General features: G+C 41.1%; 2 protein-coding genes across 3 annotated transcripts in view; one reads left to right on the forward strand and one right to left on the reverse strand.

The window, feature by feature from the left end:
* CA10 (carbonic anhydrase 10) overlaps nt 1-18,043 on the forward strand; it is a 544,961-nt gene that overhangs the window by 96,760 nt on the left and 430,158 nt on the right. The gene's annotated exons all lie outside the window — the stretch shown is intronic.
* On the reverse strand, nt 9,953-11,546 carry LOC123569396 (tubulin beta-4B chain). Of its 2 annotated transcripts, XM_045375028.3 has the most exons (2): nt 11,187-11,417; nt 9,953-11,070 (listed from the first exon to the last, which is right to left on the reverse strand). In XM_045375028.3, exons 1-2 carry the CDS (start codon nt 11,394-11,396, stop codon nt 10,135-10,137), a joined length of 1,146 nt encoding a protein of 381 aa, XP_045230963.1. In that variant the 5' UTR covers nt 11,397-11,417; the 3' UTR covers nt 9,953-10,134. The 2 variants fall into 2 exon arrangements, with proteins under 2 accessions (XP_045230963.1, XP_045230962.1); XM_045375027.3 differs by having other exon boundaries at nt 9,953-11,546.

An 18,043-nucleotide genomic window follows, 5' to 3' on the forward strand; every position in this document is an offset into this window, starting at 1 on the left:
TACCTCAGGGCTTCCATGCACCAGGGACTCAATGTTTGCCAAACAAACTTGGGTCAGAACAGACAGCAATCTTTGTTCCTTAAAGAAAAAGACAAAGGCTTGACTCTGGAGACAGTCAAGGGCTGTTCCTCAACCCTTAAATTGAGTTATAAAATAATAATAACAAATACATCAGTACAATCTGCAGTACATGCTATAAAGGGAAAATACTCAAGGTTTTGAAAAGCCTAGTAGAAATAGTCTGGAAATCAAGGAGAGCCTCCTTGTGTAATCTAGGAGAAGCTTAGCTAAGGAAGGACATTGCTAGTGCAGAGTGGTCTTAGACCAGCTGTTTAGGGCAGAAGCATGAGCCTCAAGCATGGGCATGACATGTATGAGAAATGGAACAAAGCTCACTGTGGCCAGAGTGCAAAGTGGTTGGAGATTGGGGTGGTCAGGAGCCAGCTCATAGAGGGTCTTGTGGGCCACATAAAGTATTTGAATGGAGATCCTGGAAATAAAGGACAATACATAGTTATAAGCAATTTATTCTTCCTCTGAGATCTGGGAAGCAGGGATTTCTGAGGAATTAGATCACAACTTATTCGGCAGCTTAAAATCGTAATACAGAATTCCTCTGAATGATTAACAGAGGAACTCATTGCTGCCATTTCTGATCAGCATTGGACCCAGCAGGCTACTTTGGCTCAAGACAGCATCATCTGTTGCATTCTATAAATTGGGTACAAATGATTTACCCAGGTCAATAACCCTCCCAACATGCTATTTCCCATCTCTTTCTTTTTGGGTAGTTTTAAAATGTAAAGATTATTGGACAATGAAGGTAATTATACCCAACCATCTACAGGTTACCACTGATGTCTGTTTATCAAAATGTCCATTTTCTTTTTTATTTGTTTGTTTTGTTTAAAAAAGTCTCATGCTTAACAGAGGTAAGGAGTATAAGCTCTTCTTTCTCCACAATACTCCCAGGAAAGAAATCTGGCTGGATGGTGAGGGTTACTTGCTGATCCAGGATGGCCAGCCTGGGGCTGTGTATGCTCTTCATTCCTTAATTCATGGAGTAAGTGGTACCTGCACTGATTTTTTGGTTGCTACATAAGAATTAGCACTTATTCAGTAGCTTATAATTACATACATTTATTGTCTCAGTTTCCTTGGGTCAGAAATCTGGACATGGCTTAAATGGATCCTCTACTGAGTCCCATAATGCTGAAAAAGGTGTCATTCTGGCTGCATTCTCATCTGAAGTCAAGCTCATGGAGGTCCTTGGCAGAATTCAGTTCCATGCAGTTGTAGGGCTGAGACCCTTGTCTCCTACAGCCTGCCACTGCTGCATAAGCAGTTCACAACACAGTTGTTTGCATCTTCAAGGTTGGCAGAAAAGTGACTCATTTACTTTGAATCTCCGCATCCTGAGAAGGCCTGGACTCTCTTTTAAAGGTCAAGCCTACTCAGTACAACATGCCTTTTTATTAACTCAAAGTCAACTGATTAAGAACGTTATTCACATCTGCAAAATCCCTTCATCTTTGCCAGAAACGACAATCTAATCAAGGAAGTGAAATCCCATTATACTCACAAATCCCACTCATACTAGAGGGTGTGTACACTAGGAGGTAGGAATCTTGGAGGCTGTCTTATTCCATTTGTGTTGCCATAAACAAATACCTGAGGCTGGCTAATTCATAAATAATTTTGAGATAAAGAGATTCATTTGGTTCACAATTTTACAGGTTGGCGTACAAGAAGCATGGCACCAGCATCTGCATCTGATGAGGGCCTCAGGCTGTTTCTACTCATAGTGCAAGTGGAAGGGGGGCAGCATCTGCAAAGAGCACATGGTGAGAGAGGAAGCAAGAGATACAGAGAAACTGCCAGGTTCTTTTTAACAACAAGCTCTTACAGGAACCAATAGAGCAAGAACTTACTGATTACTGTAAAGATGGTACCAAGCCATTCATGAGGGATCTGCCTCTATGACCCAAACACCTCTCATTAGACCCCACCTGCAACATTGCAAATCAAATTTCAACATGAGGTTTGAAGGGTCAAATATTCAAACCGTAGCATTCCACCCTTGGCTCTCCATGCCTCACATCCTTCCCACATTGCAAAATACAATCATTCTACCCCAATAGTCCCCAAAGTCTTAACTTGTTCTAGCATCTACTCAGAAGTCCCAAATCCGAAATCTCATCTGAGACTCAAGGCAAGTTCCTTCCACCTATGAGCCTGTGAAATCAAAAGCAATGCCTCTACTTCCAATATGCAATGGTCGTACAGGCATTAGGTAAGCATTCCCATTCACAAAGACAAAAATTGGCCAAAAGAAAGGGGTAGCAGTCTTCATGAAAGTCTAAAACCCAGCAGGGCAGACATTAAATCTTAAAGCTCCAAAATAATCTTCTTTGACTCCATGTCCTGCATCCTGGGCACACTGATATGAGAAGTGGGCTCCCAAGCCTTTGGAAAGCCCTGCCCCCACAGTTGTATTGGGTGCAGCCCACATGGCTGCTCTTACAGTTTGGAATCTAGTACCTGCAACATTTCCATGCTAGTGTGGCTCATTGCCAGTGGCTATATAATTCTGGGGTCTGAAGGGTGGTGCCCCTTTTCCCACAGCTCCCCTGGGTACTGCCCTAGTAGAGGCTCTCTATAGGAGTTCCTCCCCTGCAGAAGGCTTCTACCTGGGCACCCAGGCTTTCCAATACATCCTCTGAAATCTAGAGGCTTGGCAGCTTCCACCACTCTTGCATTCTAGGAGCCTACAGACTTAGCACCAAGTGGATGCTGCTGAGGTTTATGGCTTGCACCTTCTGGAGCAGCAGCTGGAATAGTATGTGGGGCTATTTGTGTCTCACCTGGAGCTGAAGCAACCTGAATGTTGAGAAAGCATACCAAAGTGGCTTCGGGGTAACTTGGGCCTGTTCCCTGAAACCATTTTGTCTCCTAGGCCTGCAGGCCTATGATGGGAGGGGGCTACAAAGATTTCTGAAAAACCTTTATTCAATTTTCTTGATTCTTCACACCTGACTCCCTTTTAGCCATGCTAATCTCTTTAACAAGTGGTTACCCCTCAGCACCATTGGATTTTTCTCCTGAAAACACTCTTTCCTTTCCTGTTACATTGCTAGACTGTAAATTTTTCATGTTTTTATATTCTGCTTTCCTTTTAATTATAAATTCCACCTTTAGGTAATTCCTTTGCTGCCATATCTTCCTGTAAGCTGTTAAAAGTAGCCACATATTAGCCAGGGATGGTGGCAGGTGCCTGTAATCCTAGCTACTTGGGAGGCTGGGGCATAAGAATCACTTGAACCTGGGAGGTGAATGTTGCTGTGAGCCAAGGTTGTGCCACTGCACTCCAGCCTGAGCAACAAAAAAGAGTCCATCTCAAAAAAACAAAACAAAAAACAACAAAAAAAGCTATACCATTTCTTGAAAGCTTTGCTTTGCAGCATATAGTGAATTTCTCCCTCAGAGGGAGAAAGCCTCAGAAATTCACTATGTGACCACCCCTTCCAAGAGACCCACATTCAGTCTCCCTTTGATAAGCCAGTAAGCTTATCCTTCAATACATCCGCATTAAATGATAGTTAAAGTCATTGCATTAGTTTCCTATAGCTCCTTGTACTAGTCCTTTTTCACACTGCTATAATGATACTACTGCTATAATGATACAAGACTGGGCAATTTATAAACAAAGGTGGTTTAATGGACTCACAGTTCCACATACCTGGGGGAGCCTCAAGAAACTCACAATCATGGCAGAAGGTGAAAGGGAAGCAAAGACCCAAGGCAGGAGAGAGAAGAAGCCAGCAAGGGAGGAACCATCGAACACTTATAAAACCATCAGATCTCATGAGAACTCACTATCATGAGAACAACATGTGGGGAAACTGCCCCCATGATCCAATCACCTCCCTCTACGTCTCTCAACACCTGGGAATTACAATTTAAGATGAGATTTGGGTGGAGACACAAAGGCTAACCATATCGCTCTTGTAACAATTTACCCTAAAGTTAGTAGCTAGAAACAACAGATTTATTATCTTACATTTTAAAGTTGGACACACTAAAATCAAGGTGTCAGTAGGGCAGCCTGCCTTATGAAGGCTCTGAGGAGAAATCAATCCCTTGCCTTTTCCACCTTCTAGAAGCCACCTGCATTACTTAGTTCAGGGTCCCTTCCTTGCATGGCTCCAGCCCATGCTTCTGTTATCACACATCTTTCTCTAATTCTGACCCTTCTGCCTCCCACTTTTCAGAATGTGATTGCATTTGGCCCACCTGGATAATCTAGGATGCTCTCCCCATCACACGATCCTTGACATAATCATATCTGCAAAGTATATTTTGCCATATAAAGTAACACATTCACAGGTTTGGAGGACTAGAATATGGACATTTAGGGAAGACTGTTATTCTTTTTTTCATACTCACATTGTCTCCAAAGCTAATGGAAGCACAATAACCTATCACATGAACATTCGATTTTGTAGTTGTCAATGCTTCCTCACTCATGTTACTTCATTCAGCCCTTACAAAATTTGCACTCATACTCCCCTTTTTCCAGATGAGAAAACAAGTTAAGTAAAGTTATTGTCTAAATTTCCAATGCAGATCAACATGGAAGCAGGTTTGTAAATAAGCACATTTCGAATCCAGTGCTCTTTCCACTACAAATATGTATAAATATGAGTAACAAATGATACCTCTTCTTGGATAGACAATAGTACTGTTCTGCTTATATTCTAGAAAAAAATGAACTAGAGGCAAAAATAAAATAAAAGGCTATATATCAGATTAATCCACTGAAAACTCAACACAAATCTATCTTCTCTCTAGACATGATTTAGCATTTGGATATCATTTATTACATTTTAGAAAGCCTTTCCAGGTGTCATCTTTCAAAATAAATTTTTTATTTTGGAATGACTTTAGATTTACAGAAAAGTTATACAGGGAGCTTCCATATACTCTTTATCCAAGGTCCCTAATTTAATGTCTTACATTAGCATATACATTTGTCAAAACTAAGAAACCAACCTGGATACATTACTGTTAAACTAAACTACAGATTTTTTAAAATATCCAAGTTTTTCCACTAAGGTCCTGTTGCTGTTGCATAATCCAATTTAGGATACCACATTACATTTAGCCTTCATGTCTCTTTAGTCTCCTCTGGGCTGTGAACGTTTCTTAATCTTTTGATTTTTTATGGCTGGCAGTTTTGAGAAATACTGGTGAGCTACTTTGTATAAAATTCCTGAATTTCCGTGTGTTTGATGCTTTGATTAATCTGGGATTGTGAGTTTTGGGGAAAAGTTTCCTGGAGATAGAGTTCCATTTGCATTACATCCTATCAGAGGGTACGTGATATCAACATGTGTTTGTCTCATTTGTGACAACTTATTAAAAAAAAAAAAAAAAAGACACGTATTTCTATCACCAATCAGTAAATGTGGAAGATTCAACAAGGCTAGAGATTGATCTTTAGTTGTAGAACAAATGAATGATGGAGTTGGACCTAGAACCAGATCACCTGTATTAACAGGTAGTACTTCTCAAATTGGACTGTACTCCAAAGCCCCTCCTGATGTTTTACTTTAGGACATCAATTGTTTTGCTACAAAAGTGTATATAAACCTTTGTGTTTGAGAGTAGAATTTTGTTTCAAGTTATCTTAAGAATAAAACTTGCATTTTAACAAGCCCTGTGGCATACTGAATAACTCTTTCCATTGAAGGTAGTCATATTTCAGCCATTGAATTTTCTTGGGCAGGAAGTGTGTGGGTGAGCACACCAGTATTTTGTCCCCCAGACTTCGTTTTTGTTATCAACTGTCTTCCTCCTTTGGATAATAGATGCAGCAACGGGTTTTGGAAAATGCTCAGTGGATTGTGTCTTCCACTGACCGAACATGAGATCTTAGGCGAGTCACTTAGTATATCAGGACCTTGTTTTCCTCATATAGAATCGGGGTATTGAGCTGTGTGGTTTTCAAATAACCATTCCAGCTCTGATACTTTTTGTGAGCTTGCTAAGATTGATTTGGAAGTTATAGTTAGCAGCCTTAAGGAATAGAATATTGATTTCATTCACAGGATAATTTTATTATGTTCTCAATATCAGTGTTTGTAAGTGGAGGCAGTGATGCACATCTCTCTCTAGATTTCTGATTTTTCATCTTCAGGAGGAAGCAAGCAGAATTTAATGGATATATTCTCTCAGTATGAGAGGGTGATGTTACACTGACTCACCCTCAATTAGAAATACTTTGTTTTTTCCCCAGAAATTGGGATGCATAGTGTGTAAAATTTACTCAGAGCCTGATGTGCCAGACACTCTACCAGACACTAGGGATACAAATAAGAATAAATGACAACTCCTGATCTTAGGAGCTCACAGTTGAGTTTAGAGACAGACATGCAAATTAAGAGTTACAGTTTAGCCTAATAAAGCATGTGAGACATGAGTGGTGGGATCCACACATGTGGATTGGCTGCAGAAAACAGAAAACAACTAACCCCACCTGTGGGGTCAGAAAAGGCTTTGCAGATGAAGGCTTCTCTTGACATAGGACTTAAAAGATGAATAGTCATCTGCCAGGTATGCAAGATAGAAAAGATCATTGCTGGTGGCTTAAACATAGTGAAATCTGAACTACTACGAAATAACAGATTGAAAACTTTATGTAAGCAGTAAGCAGTCCTATTTATCATTTCATCTGTGAAAGTCCCTATTATTACCACACATCAGAGCTGCATGGTGGAAAGCCCACTGGACCCAGAAGGTCATGCTTTGGATCCCACTCCATTGTGTTCCAACCATTTGATAAACAGTAATGTTTGAAAATCACCTAATGTCTCAGAGCCTCAGTTTACCCATTTGTAAAATACAGTAAGACCTGTGTCTCAAACATTTTTGTAAAAATAAAATTTTATATTAGAGCTAGTCCTGCATCATAGACTATGAAAGTATACAAAGACATTACTATTTTTATTATTATAATTTTGCTTTAGGCTATTTAAAGTTGCATAAAAGCAACCTGATCAGTTGTGCCACTACTGAGTTCCTAACACATCCTTCTGATCCAGGGAGGCACGTGTAAGGCTTTTCAGTATGTGCCAATGACAGTGTATTGTACTTACAGACACCACCTCGTGTAAGTATATATAAACCTGCATATATATTTCAGCACTGAGAGGGTTTGGGTCATGTTGCAACCATCCAATATGAAGTACTCCTGTTGGGTAGGCTTTTGTACCAATCCTTCTCAGAGGTTCATGGCTTTCCTGGTCACACCAGGAAATTTCTGGCCAATCAACACAAGTGGTTCCAGCTAATCAACCCCTTGAGAAGCACTTTGGAAATTCAGGACCTACACAGTCAGAAGTGCACAAAGGAAGGAACATAGGGAGTCTTCCATGCTGGGTGCAGGCAGTAACAGCATGCACTGTCTGGAGAGACATTTAATAATAATAATGAAACCCACCGAAAGTTTGACCTGCTTTTTATTATCCCCAGGTGCTGGAAATTGTAAAAATGCCAGTGATAAAACACTGTACTTCGAAAAACCTTTTGTTGGTCTAAGTTTTAAACAATTGCTGTAGTTACTGATTTTTTTTTTTTTTTTTTTTTTTTTGAGACGGGGTCTTGCTCTGTCACCCAGGCTGGAGCACAGTGGCACGATCTCGGCTCACCGCAAGCTCTGCCTTCTGGGTTCACGCCATTCTCTTGCCTCAGCTTCCCAAGTAGCTGGGACTACAGGCGCCCACCACTATGCCCGGCTAATTTTTTGTATTTTTTAGTAGAGACGGAGTTTCACCGAGTTAACCAGGATGGTCTCGATCTCCTAACCTCGTGATCTGCCCGCCTCGGCCTCCCAAAGTGCTGGGATTACAGGCATGAGCCACCGTGCCCGGCCAGTTACTGTTGAATTTTAACAATACAATTTACCCTTGAGCAATGTGGGGATTAGGGATGCTGACTCCCATGCTGCCAAAAATCCATGTATAACTTTGATTCCCCCAAAACTCAACTACTAAGAGCCTATGGTTGACCAGAAGCCTTACTGATAACAAATAGTTCATCAACACATATTTTATACATTATATGTATTATATACTATAGTCTTACAATAAAGAAAGCTAGAGAAAATAAAATGTTATTAAGAAAGTCATAAGGAAAAGAAAATACATTTACTATTCGTTATGTGGAAGTGGATCATCATAAAGATCTTCATCCTTGTCTTCATGTTGAGTAGGCTGAGGGGGAGGGAAAAGAGGAAGGGTTGGTTATGCTGTTTCAGTGGTGGCAGAGGTGGAGGAGGTAGATAGATGGGGAAGCAGGAGAGGCAGGCACCCTCGGTGTAACTTATTGAAAATAATCTGTGTATTATTGTAATCTATGTATTTCACACCCCGTGTTGTTCAAGGGTCAATTGAACGTTTTTGTTACCGTTTCTTTACTAAGTGCTGTATTTTACATAGAATTTGATTGGGGAAACTCATTATTCAGTTAGCCTCCAACACAGAGGCATTCAGCTACATGACTTTTGTTCCAAGAGAACATTCCAAAGGGTTCCAGATTGGTGGAGCCACTGTAGGACAAGTCGTGTCTCCAATCTCTGTTGTACTACATACTCCTGAATTTCAGCAGTTCATATAAAATGAACAATAGCCCTGTGATTGTAAACACAAAGAACAGAACTGGAATTACATCAACTATGTCATTTTGTGTGACTATTTGGAGCTTTTATTTCTACTTAAAATCAGGTACAGCTTTATTGAAGAGCAGCTTGGTTATCTGTTGATACTTTGTAAGGGTAAGTAGTACTCATTGTGTTGTTGTATGATAATGGGATTGTTTACAGAATACACAGCAGGATACTTTCACCTCAGGTTATTCCTTTTTGTCAGGTAGAAGAAAATCAAAGACAGCAAGACTATAACCCCCAACCAAGAATTCTACTTCTTATAACTGCAAAAGCATGACAGTGATATGCCTGTGGATACTTACAAAATGTAGTTTCTATAACAGTCTTAAAAAAGACAAACTATATAGCAAAAGCTTTTATGCAGCAAGTATCCAACATGGGATGCTCTTACTTTGAAAATTTCACAACACAAGCAAGCCAGCTCCTCTTTCCCAGCCCAGTCTCAGTTGAAGGACCCATTTTGATGATCATGGCTGAGGTTAGGGGGCTTCTTTCTCCCCACCAACCCACTTCATGACTTCTTATGAATAGACTCCATGGTGACTGATGATTTTTGCATTCCAACTCCAAATTACCCTGCAAGCTGCCTTCTTCCCTCACTGAACGGAATTGGGTCGTCAGTTCCTGCCAAGTGCCCTTGCCTCCTTTCCAATCACCAACCACCAATCACTCTCATTTTGGACACCTCCTATTCCTTTCTGGAGGAGTGCACATTTCTAGGTTTGAGGGCTCCTTTGCAGCCGGCTGTGCCTGCTCTTCCTCATGTCACCTCCTAAAAGGTAGATTTCCAGAGCCTCTTCATCTGCCATCTCCTCTTCTCACAGCTTCCATCAGTGGTCACCTGCTTTATGTGAACTACTACAAAATCTCCCACCCTAGTTCCAGTCACTTCCCAGTTACCTCCTCATATTCCAAGAATTTGGTCAGCTTTACCTCCCCATGTGAGCACCTGAACTTCACAGGGTGTAGCTAATATCAATTATAAATGCTATTATGCTTTATTTGAGGCTATCTGCCTTATTCTTGGAGATATGATGGCTTCCCCCTGAAGGATCTTTCTGACACTATATCAGTTGCCCAGAATTATGTCTCATTTTAAAGAGTTTTATATTCAGACCATGCCATTCTTGCATTTATTTTTACTAGGAAAATATTACCTTTTTATGGGTAATCAGGAGATAACAACCTTTCATCTCATCAGTCTGAAACTGTATCAGCAATATATTATTATAAAACTTTTTTTTTTTTTTTTTCACACTATGAAAATGCTTTAATGGTGGTGTCTGTACAGCATGGGATGAGGACGGGGAATACAGCAAGTGCACACACAGCGGGACAGGCCACAGGACAGGCTGGGAGGGAATAAAGAGTTCGCACTGCCTCTCTGCTTTCCCCGGTGACTGAAGGCTCTAGGCCACCTCCTCCTCAGCCTCCTCCTCGAACTCGCCCTCCTCCTGGGCCGTGGCGTCCTGGTACTGCTGGTACTCAGACACCAGGTCGTTCATGTTGCTCTCAGCCTCGGTGAACTCCATCTCGTCCATGCCCTCGCCCGTGTACCAGTGCAGGAAGGCCTTGCGCCGGAACATGGCCGTGAACTGCTCGGAGATGCGCTTGAACAGCTCCTGGATGGCCGTGCTGTTGCCGATGAAGGTGGCGGACATTTTTAGCCCCCGGGGCGGGATGTCACAGACAGCTGTTTTCACATTGTTGGGGATCCACTCAACAAAATAGCTGCTGTTTTTGTCTTGGACATTAAGCATTTGCTCATCCACCTCCTTCATGGACATGCGGCCCCTGAACACGGCAGCAACCGTCAGGTAGCGGCCATGGCGGGGGTCACAAGCAGCCATCATGTTCTTGGCATCAAACATCTGCTGGGTGAGCTCGGGCACGGTCAGGGCCCGGTACTGCTGGCTGCCCCGGCTGGTCAGCGGGGCAAAGCCGGGCATGAAGAAGTGCAGGCGGGGGAATGGGACCATGTTCACAGCCAGCTTCCGCAGGTCAGCATTGAGCTGGCCCGGGAAGCGCAGGCAGGTGGTGACCCCACTCATGGTAGCAGACACCAGGTGGTTCAGGTCACCATAGGTGGGCGTGGTCAACTTTAGGGTTCTGAAGCAAATGTCGTAGAGAGCTTCGTTATCAATGCAGTAGGTCTCGTCTGTGTTTTCTACGAGCTGGTGGACTGAGAGGGTGGCGTTGTAGGGCTCCACCACTGTGTCTGACACCTTGGGCGAAGGCACCACACTGAACGTGTTCATGATCCTGTCTGGGTACTCCTCCCGGATCTTGCTGATGAGGAGGGTACCCATCCCAGACCCCGTCCCCCCACCCAGGGAGTGGGTCAGCTGGAATCTCTGCAGGCAGTCACAGCTCTCAGCCTCCTTCCTCACAACATCCAGCACCGAGTCCACCAGCTCCGCGCCTTCTGTGTAGTGCCCCTTGGCCCAGTTGTTCCCAGCACCACTCTGACCGAAGACGAAGTTGTCCGGCCGGAAGATCTGCCCCAAGGGCCCCGAGCGCACGGAGTCCATGGTGCTGGGCTCCAGATCCACGAGCACGGCGCGGGGCACGTACTTGCCGCCGGTGGCCTCGTTGTAGCACACGTTGATGCGCTCCAGCTGCAGGTCGCTGTCCCCGTGGTAGGTGCCCGTGGGGTCGATGCCGTGCTCATCGCTGATCACCTCCCAGAACTTGGCGCCGATTTGGTTGCCGCACTGCCGGGCCTGCAGGTGCACGATTTCCCTCATGATGGCGGCGGCGGCGGCTGGGACGCGGGCGGAAGTTGAGAAACAGAAGCTAAGCAGCGGGCGCGCAAAGTGCTCTATAAAACTTTTTATAATATATCACACAATAATATATCAGTTTCACAATGCATTTACACTCTTGATTTTTAATCATGCATTTGGTGTTATGACAACTACTTTTTCTTGAAGACATTATTGGAGCCTCCAACATGTTGTTCTAATGATAGCTTTCTAACCTTGTTTCTCAGATATCACACTAAATTTGTTTTACTGCCTAGATTATTTCTATTCTTTTTCATATATTGTGATATACATTTAAATTCACTTTATAGTTTTGGAAACTCCATATTTCAGTTTTGCTTTGCTTTGATTTTCACAGGAAGGGTATATGAGTGATGAATTTTCTGGGTCCTCAGGTGTCCAATAAAAGGTTTTTCTTCACCCTCACACTTTATTGACAGTTCATCTGGTAATAAAATTCTAGTGTCAAAATTACCTTCCTTCCTTAAGATATTCCTAGGTGTTACTCTATTGCCAGCTTGAAGAGTCCCAGATAAGCCTGATGCTTTTGTAGATAAATGTTCCCTACCAGACCAGGCCTTACTGGCTTTTATGATATCATCTTTATTCTTGAAGTTCAAAAATGTCACTGCGATATATCTAAGTGTATATGTTTGTTAATTATTTGTGCAAGGCAGAGATTTTTTTTCCTGTTTTGTTTCCTGATCTATAAATGCTAAGAACAATGCCTGGCAAAAAGTAAGAGCTCACTAAATCTTACCGACTAAATGAATATTCAAGTCACTTCTTAGAAAAATTTTCTTCTATTATTTCTTTGATTATCTTCTCCCATCTGTTACCCCTACTCTCTCATTCTGGGTAGGTTTTGTGACACATGGGTTTTTATGCCTTTTTTTTCTTTCCATTTATAATTTCCATATCATTTCTTTGCACTCAATTTCTATCTGCCTTTTAATATTAATTTTTAGATTTCCTTTCTTTATCTTCCATATTTCTTCTTTGGCTTTCAACAATGTCCATTCTTTTGTACAGGACTTCTATTACCATCTTAAATTTTGACAATTATATCTTAATTTCCAAAAACTTTTTATTTTTCTATTTGTTTATGAGTATTTTCTTATTTTATAGACATATTAGTTTGCTAAATTCTTGCAAGTATATTGATTGAACTTTTTAAAAGTTTTCTTTCATTTTTTATGTTACCTCTCTTTGTTAATCTTGGTTCTTCTCTCTCATGCTGTTGATTTCCGTCAGATGTCTGGTTATGTTTATCTGTTTGTTCCTGCTTTAAACAAAGAGCTCAGTTGGTATTGGAAGCTGGTATGATTTCCTCTGCAGTTATACCTGTGCCTATGATAGACCCCTACTTTTAATGAGAAAAAAGGAGACAATGCTGGTTGCACTATCTTCCTTCAAGATACAGGAGCAGAGGATAAAGAGACAAGTTGGTGAAATCTATTTCTAAAGTAAGGAAAACATTAGGAAGTGATATGTATGGTTGCATTTTAGTCCTCTAAAGAATTGTCCTTATTTTTTCATTTCTGTGTCAGCTGTATGATTCTGAAGTTACCTTGGTTTGGTCTGCTTCTCTCTGGCCCCAGGCACAGAGTAGGAAGCCACCACACACACACATCACTCATACTCACTCTCTCTCTCTGTCTCTCACACACACACATACTCACACACGCTGTATTGCTTTACTGGAAGGCCCTTTACATGGTTTCAATATGGGAGCAAATGCCATATCCAGTCTTAGCATTAATATGCAAACGAGGAGAAAGAAAAGCAGCCAAGGCTTTCATAGGTTGTACTCTAGTTATTGCCCTATGTAAGCTGCTTCTGCTCCCAGTACTTTTGTCAGCAGGTTTAACCTTTATCTAAGGAGCCAGTGAGAAGTTAGGAAGAAAAGCGATTATACTGCAAGGAGTTTATTCTCAGTCCTAGTTATTTATTTATTTATTATTTTATTAAATCTGATCCTATCCACTTGATATCTTCTGAAAACTCCTCAAAATTCCTGGTCCTACAAGTACCACTTGTTCATGTTTATTGAAGTTGTTATGTATTCATTTCTTTTCTAATATCTTTTCTGTAATTACATGTGGGGAGCATGCATGGAGGAGAGAGTAAATATGTGTGCCTTGAATGATAATGAGCCAAAACTTAGTGAGTCCTCTTTTCATACCAAACTGGTTTATCCTTCTTAACTCCATTGTTTCAATGCCTTGCCAGATCTGAGAAGCAAGTCAATGGCTACTAGTCAGGGTTGGTGAATGCCTGTCTTTAAAAAAAAAAAAAAAAAGAAAAAGCCTTTAAGTTCAGGGGTACAAATGCAGGTTTGTTTGTTACACAGGTAAACTTGTGTCATGGGGGGTTGTTGTTCAGATTATTTCATCATCCATGTATTAAGCCTAGTACCCATTAGTTATTTTTTCTGATCCTCTCCCTTCTCCCACCCTCCACTCTCTGAAAGGCCCTGGTATGTATCGTTACCCTCTATGTGTCCCTGTGTTTTCATCATTTAGCTCCCACTTATAAGTGAGAATATGAAGTATGTGATTTTCTGATCCTGTGTTAGTTTGCTAAGGATAATGGCCAGTAGCTCCCTTTATGTCCTTGCAAAGTACATGATCTTGTTCTTTTTTATGGCTGCATAATATTCCATGGTGTATATGTGCCACATTTTCTTCATCCAGTCTATCACTGATGGGCATTTAGGTTGATTCCATGTCTTTGCTATCATGAATAGTTCTACAGTGAACATATGTATGCATGTGTCTTTATAGTAGAATGATTTATATCCTTTTGGATATATGCTCAGTAATGGGGCTACTGAGTTGAATGGTATTTCTCTCTTTAGATCTTTGTGGAATTGCCACACTGTCTTCCATAATGGTAGAACTAATTTACACTCCCACCAACAGTGTATAGGCGCTCCACAACCTCATCAGCATCTGTTATATTTTGACTTTTTCATAATAGCCATTTTGATTCATGTGAGATGGTATCACTGTGGTTTTGATTTGCATTTCTTTAATGATCAATGATGTTGAGCTATTTTTTATAGGCTTGTTGGCCATAGGTATGTCTTCTGTCGAAAATGTGTGTTCATGTCCTTTGCCCACTTCTTGATGGAGTTGTTTTTTTCTTTTGAATTTGTTTAAGTTATCTATAGATGCTGGATATTAGACCTTTGTCAGATGTATAGTTTGCAAAATTTTTCTCCCATTCTGTAGGTTGTCTGGTTACTCTGTTGATAGTTTATTTTGCTGTGCAGAAGTTCTTTAATTAGAACCCATTTGTCAATTTTTGCTTTTGATACAATTGCTTTTGGTGTCTTCATCATGAAATCTTTGCCCATGTCTGTCCTGAATGGTATTGCCTAGGTTGTCTTCCAGGGTTTGTGTGCCTTGTTTCTTTCCTTCTTTTCTTCTCTCTCTTCATCCTTCCCTCATTTCTTCCTTTCCTTTCCCTCTCTGCCTCCCTCCCTCCCTTCCTTCCTTCCCTTTTGTTTTCTTTTCTTTCTTGTCAAAACATACATTTCAACCCAGGTACTAAACAGGGTTTGGGTGTATAGCAGTGAACAAAACAAATATGGTCTTGTCCTCTCAGCTTATAATTTAGGAGATGAGGCAAATATCAACCAAACAAGCCTATAATAAATACATATTTTCAAAGTATGCACATTCTATGAAGGAAATAAGAGTTGGGGGGCCTTGCTGGGAAGATGCCATTTGAAGGGAGCCCTGAAGGTTAAGTAGAATTTGTTCGGTGAACCAGCAAGGTTAGTAAGTTGCAACAAGGTGGAGCACAAACCTCAGAAGTCCTTGAAGTGATAGAGAGCTTGGCATGTTGGTAGATGATAGAGAAAGCCAAGGAAGGAAATGAAGGACATGAAAAGATAATGAGAAGCTAGGAAGAAGAGGCCTTGTAGGCCATGTGAGAATATTGAAGCTTAAGTCTTTATTCAGTAGTGAGCGATTGAAGAGTGTTAACCAGTGTAGTGGCATGCATGATATACATTATTGACCAATCTGTTTAGCCGTTGTGAGGAGAATCGACTAGAAGAGGGCAAGCGTGGAGCTGGAGAAACTGATTAGATGTCAATTACAGAAGTGCTGTGGAAATGTTTTGGAGATAATGTCTCCAGAACATACTGATGTATTGAATGCCGGGGGGCGGGGGGGAAGCAATGAAGGATGAATCTTAAGTTTGGATTTTCAACACCTCCATGAATGATGGTGCTGTTGTCTGAATTCAGGTTTGGGGTGGGGAGAGTCAAATAGTCACGTGTCACTTACCACTGGGGATATGTTCTGAGAAATATGCTAGACTATTTCATTGTCATGTGAACACACCATAGAGTGTACTTACACAAACCTATGCAACATTGCCTACTGTACACCTAGGCTATGTGGTATAGCCTGTTGCTCCTAAGTTACAAACCTACACATTAAATCGCTGTCCTGAATACTGTACACAATTGTGGCATAATGGTGAGTGTTTGTGTATCTAAACATGTAAACATAGAAAAGGTCCAGTAAAAAATATGGTATTCCAGTATAATCTTATAGGATTATGGTTGTATATGCAGTCCACCATCGACTGAAACGTCCATATGTAGTACATAACTGTATTCTGTTTTAGTCATGTTAATTTTGATGCACTTGTGAAACTTTCAAAAGAAGGCATCTTGTTGGCAAGAGAAGTCTGAGGGGACATACACATTTGTCTCCTGCCAACATACAAAAGATATTTATATCCACTGAGTGAATGAAATTGACTAAAGAGAAAATATAGCTTTCAAACAAAAGATTAAGAATGAAGAAAATACAACACTTTAGGAGATGGGCAGAGATGCCAAAAGTTTCACCCACTATGGCAACTCACATTAATATAGGACTGTGTGAACATAGCGAGGTTTTGTTTGTTTTAACAAACACTTGTAAAACACTTACTTTGTGCCAGGCATGATTCCAAGCACTTTGCAAATTTTAACTTATTTCTCATAACTTTCACATAAAGGAATTATTATGATTGTTGGCCGGATTTTACGAGAGGAGGCATGTGCAGGTTTAGTAACTTACTCAAGGTCACATAGCTAGTAAGTAGCAGAATCAGGACTCAAACCCAGGCAGTCCAGCTGCAGAATTCACATTGAGTACTCTGCCACGATACTATTCTGAGCATCCCGTGGTCACACCTGGATTCAGTGAGATTCTCGCAATCATAGGTGAATATGTGAGATGGGAATGAAAGTACATCTGCTCCTGTTAGCCTTCTGGATCTTGATTCTTCCTAACTCCCGCCACTTAAAGTCAATATTGCTCAAACTCATAGCTTTTAACTACAAAATAATTCGTATATATGTCATTTTATTGTATGCCTTCTGCTACCATTGTGGTTTCAGGCTTTCAGAATATTGTGATAAACTCCTACCTTGTTTTTATTTTCTCCAATCATTTTTTAGGCATTACAACAAAATTAATCGAAGCACAACAGCATCCTATTATATCCTTGATCAAAACCTTCAGTGACCTCCCATTTCTTGTAGGGTAATGTCTACACTTCTCTCCTGGTAGCCAAAGCCATCTGCAATTTGGCCTCAACTTCTAAGCTCATCAGTCACAATTCCCCCAGCATGTAGCTACTGCTGTCAACCTGGACTAATTAACTCTTCCCTGGGTATGTCCTCAGCATTCTCAGCTCAGCAGCTTTGTCATGCCTCTCAGCATATTCAGATTATTTTCCTACTCTATCCCACCCTGAGGGCTCCTATACCTGCCTGTTGGAATCTGACTCGTTCCACACAAGCCAGCTTTAGAGTCCCTCCTTTCATGACTCCTTGGTTTTTCAGCTGGAAGTGATCAAATTCTATTCTGAATTCTTAAACTTTCTTTGTACTCTTTACAATAGACATCACATTATAGGAATTTGTGTACAGATTGTCAAGTCCTAGAGGGCGAGTAATTTGTATCTTTCCACCCGCTATACTGCCTGCACGGTGCCTGGCTAACAGTAGGTGCTTAAAGTATTTATGTACTTGATAAACAGATGCAAGAAATCGCTCTCAGCTGCTTCTTTCTATCTGATTAGTACCTGCAGAGCACTGCCCCCTTTGTCTTGCTTTCCAGTGGAATGCTTCTGCTTCCCAGAGGCATTTGTATCTTGGAGTGATTTATTACGTCTTTTCCTGAAATATATACTAAAACCAAGAATGTTAAGTGACTGACTCCAAAGTTAAGCCTTTTGCAGACAGGGTGAACTCTAAACAAGACTTTTTTTTCCCCTAGTTGGGCTCTCAGCAAACTGCCTTTCTGATGCTTCAGCAAAATAAATAAAACCAAAAACAAAGGTTTGGTTTGTGTGTGTGTGTGTGTGTGTGTGTGGGTGGGTGTGGGTGGGTGTGGGAGATTGGAGGGAGCCATTGGTGTATAGATTAGAAGCAAGTCTTGAAAATTCATTTGTTTTCATCTAAATAAGACCAAATGAAACTTTTTCAGGCTTTTATTTTACTAATATTTTTTCACCATAAAACATATTTTCTAACTGG

The sequence above is a fragment of the Macaca fascicularis genome, chromosome 16 (genome assembly GCF_037993035.2).
Source record: "Macaca fascicularis isolate 582-1 chromosome 16, T2T-MFA8v1.1".
Classification (NCBI taxonomy): domain Eukaryota; kingdom Metazoa; phylum Chordata; class Mammalia; order Primates; family Cercopithecidae; genus Macaca; species Macaca fascicularis.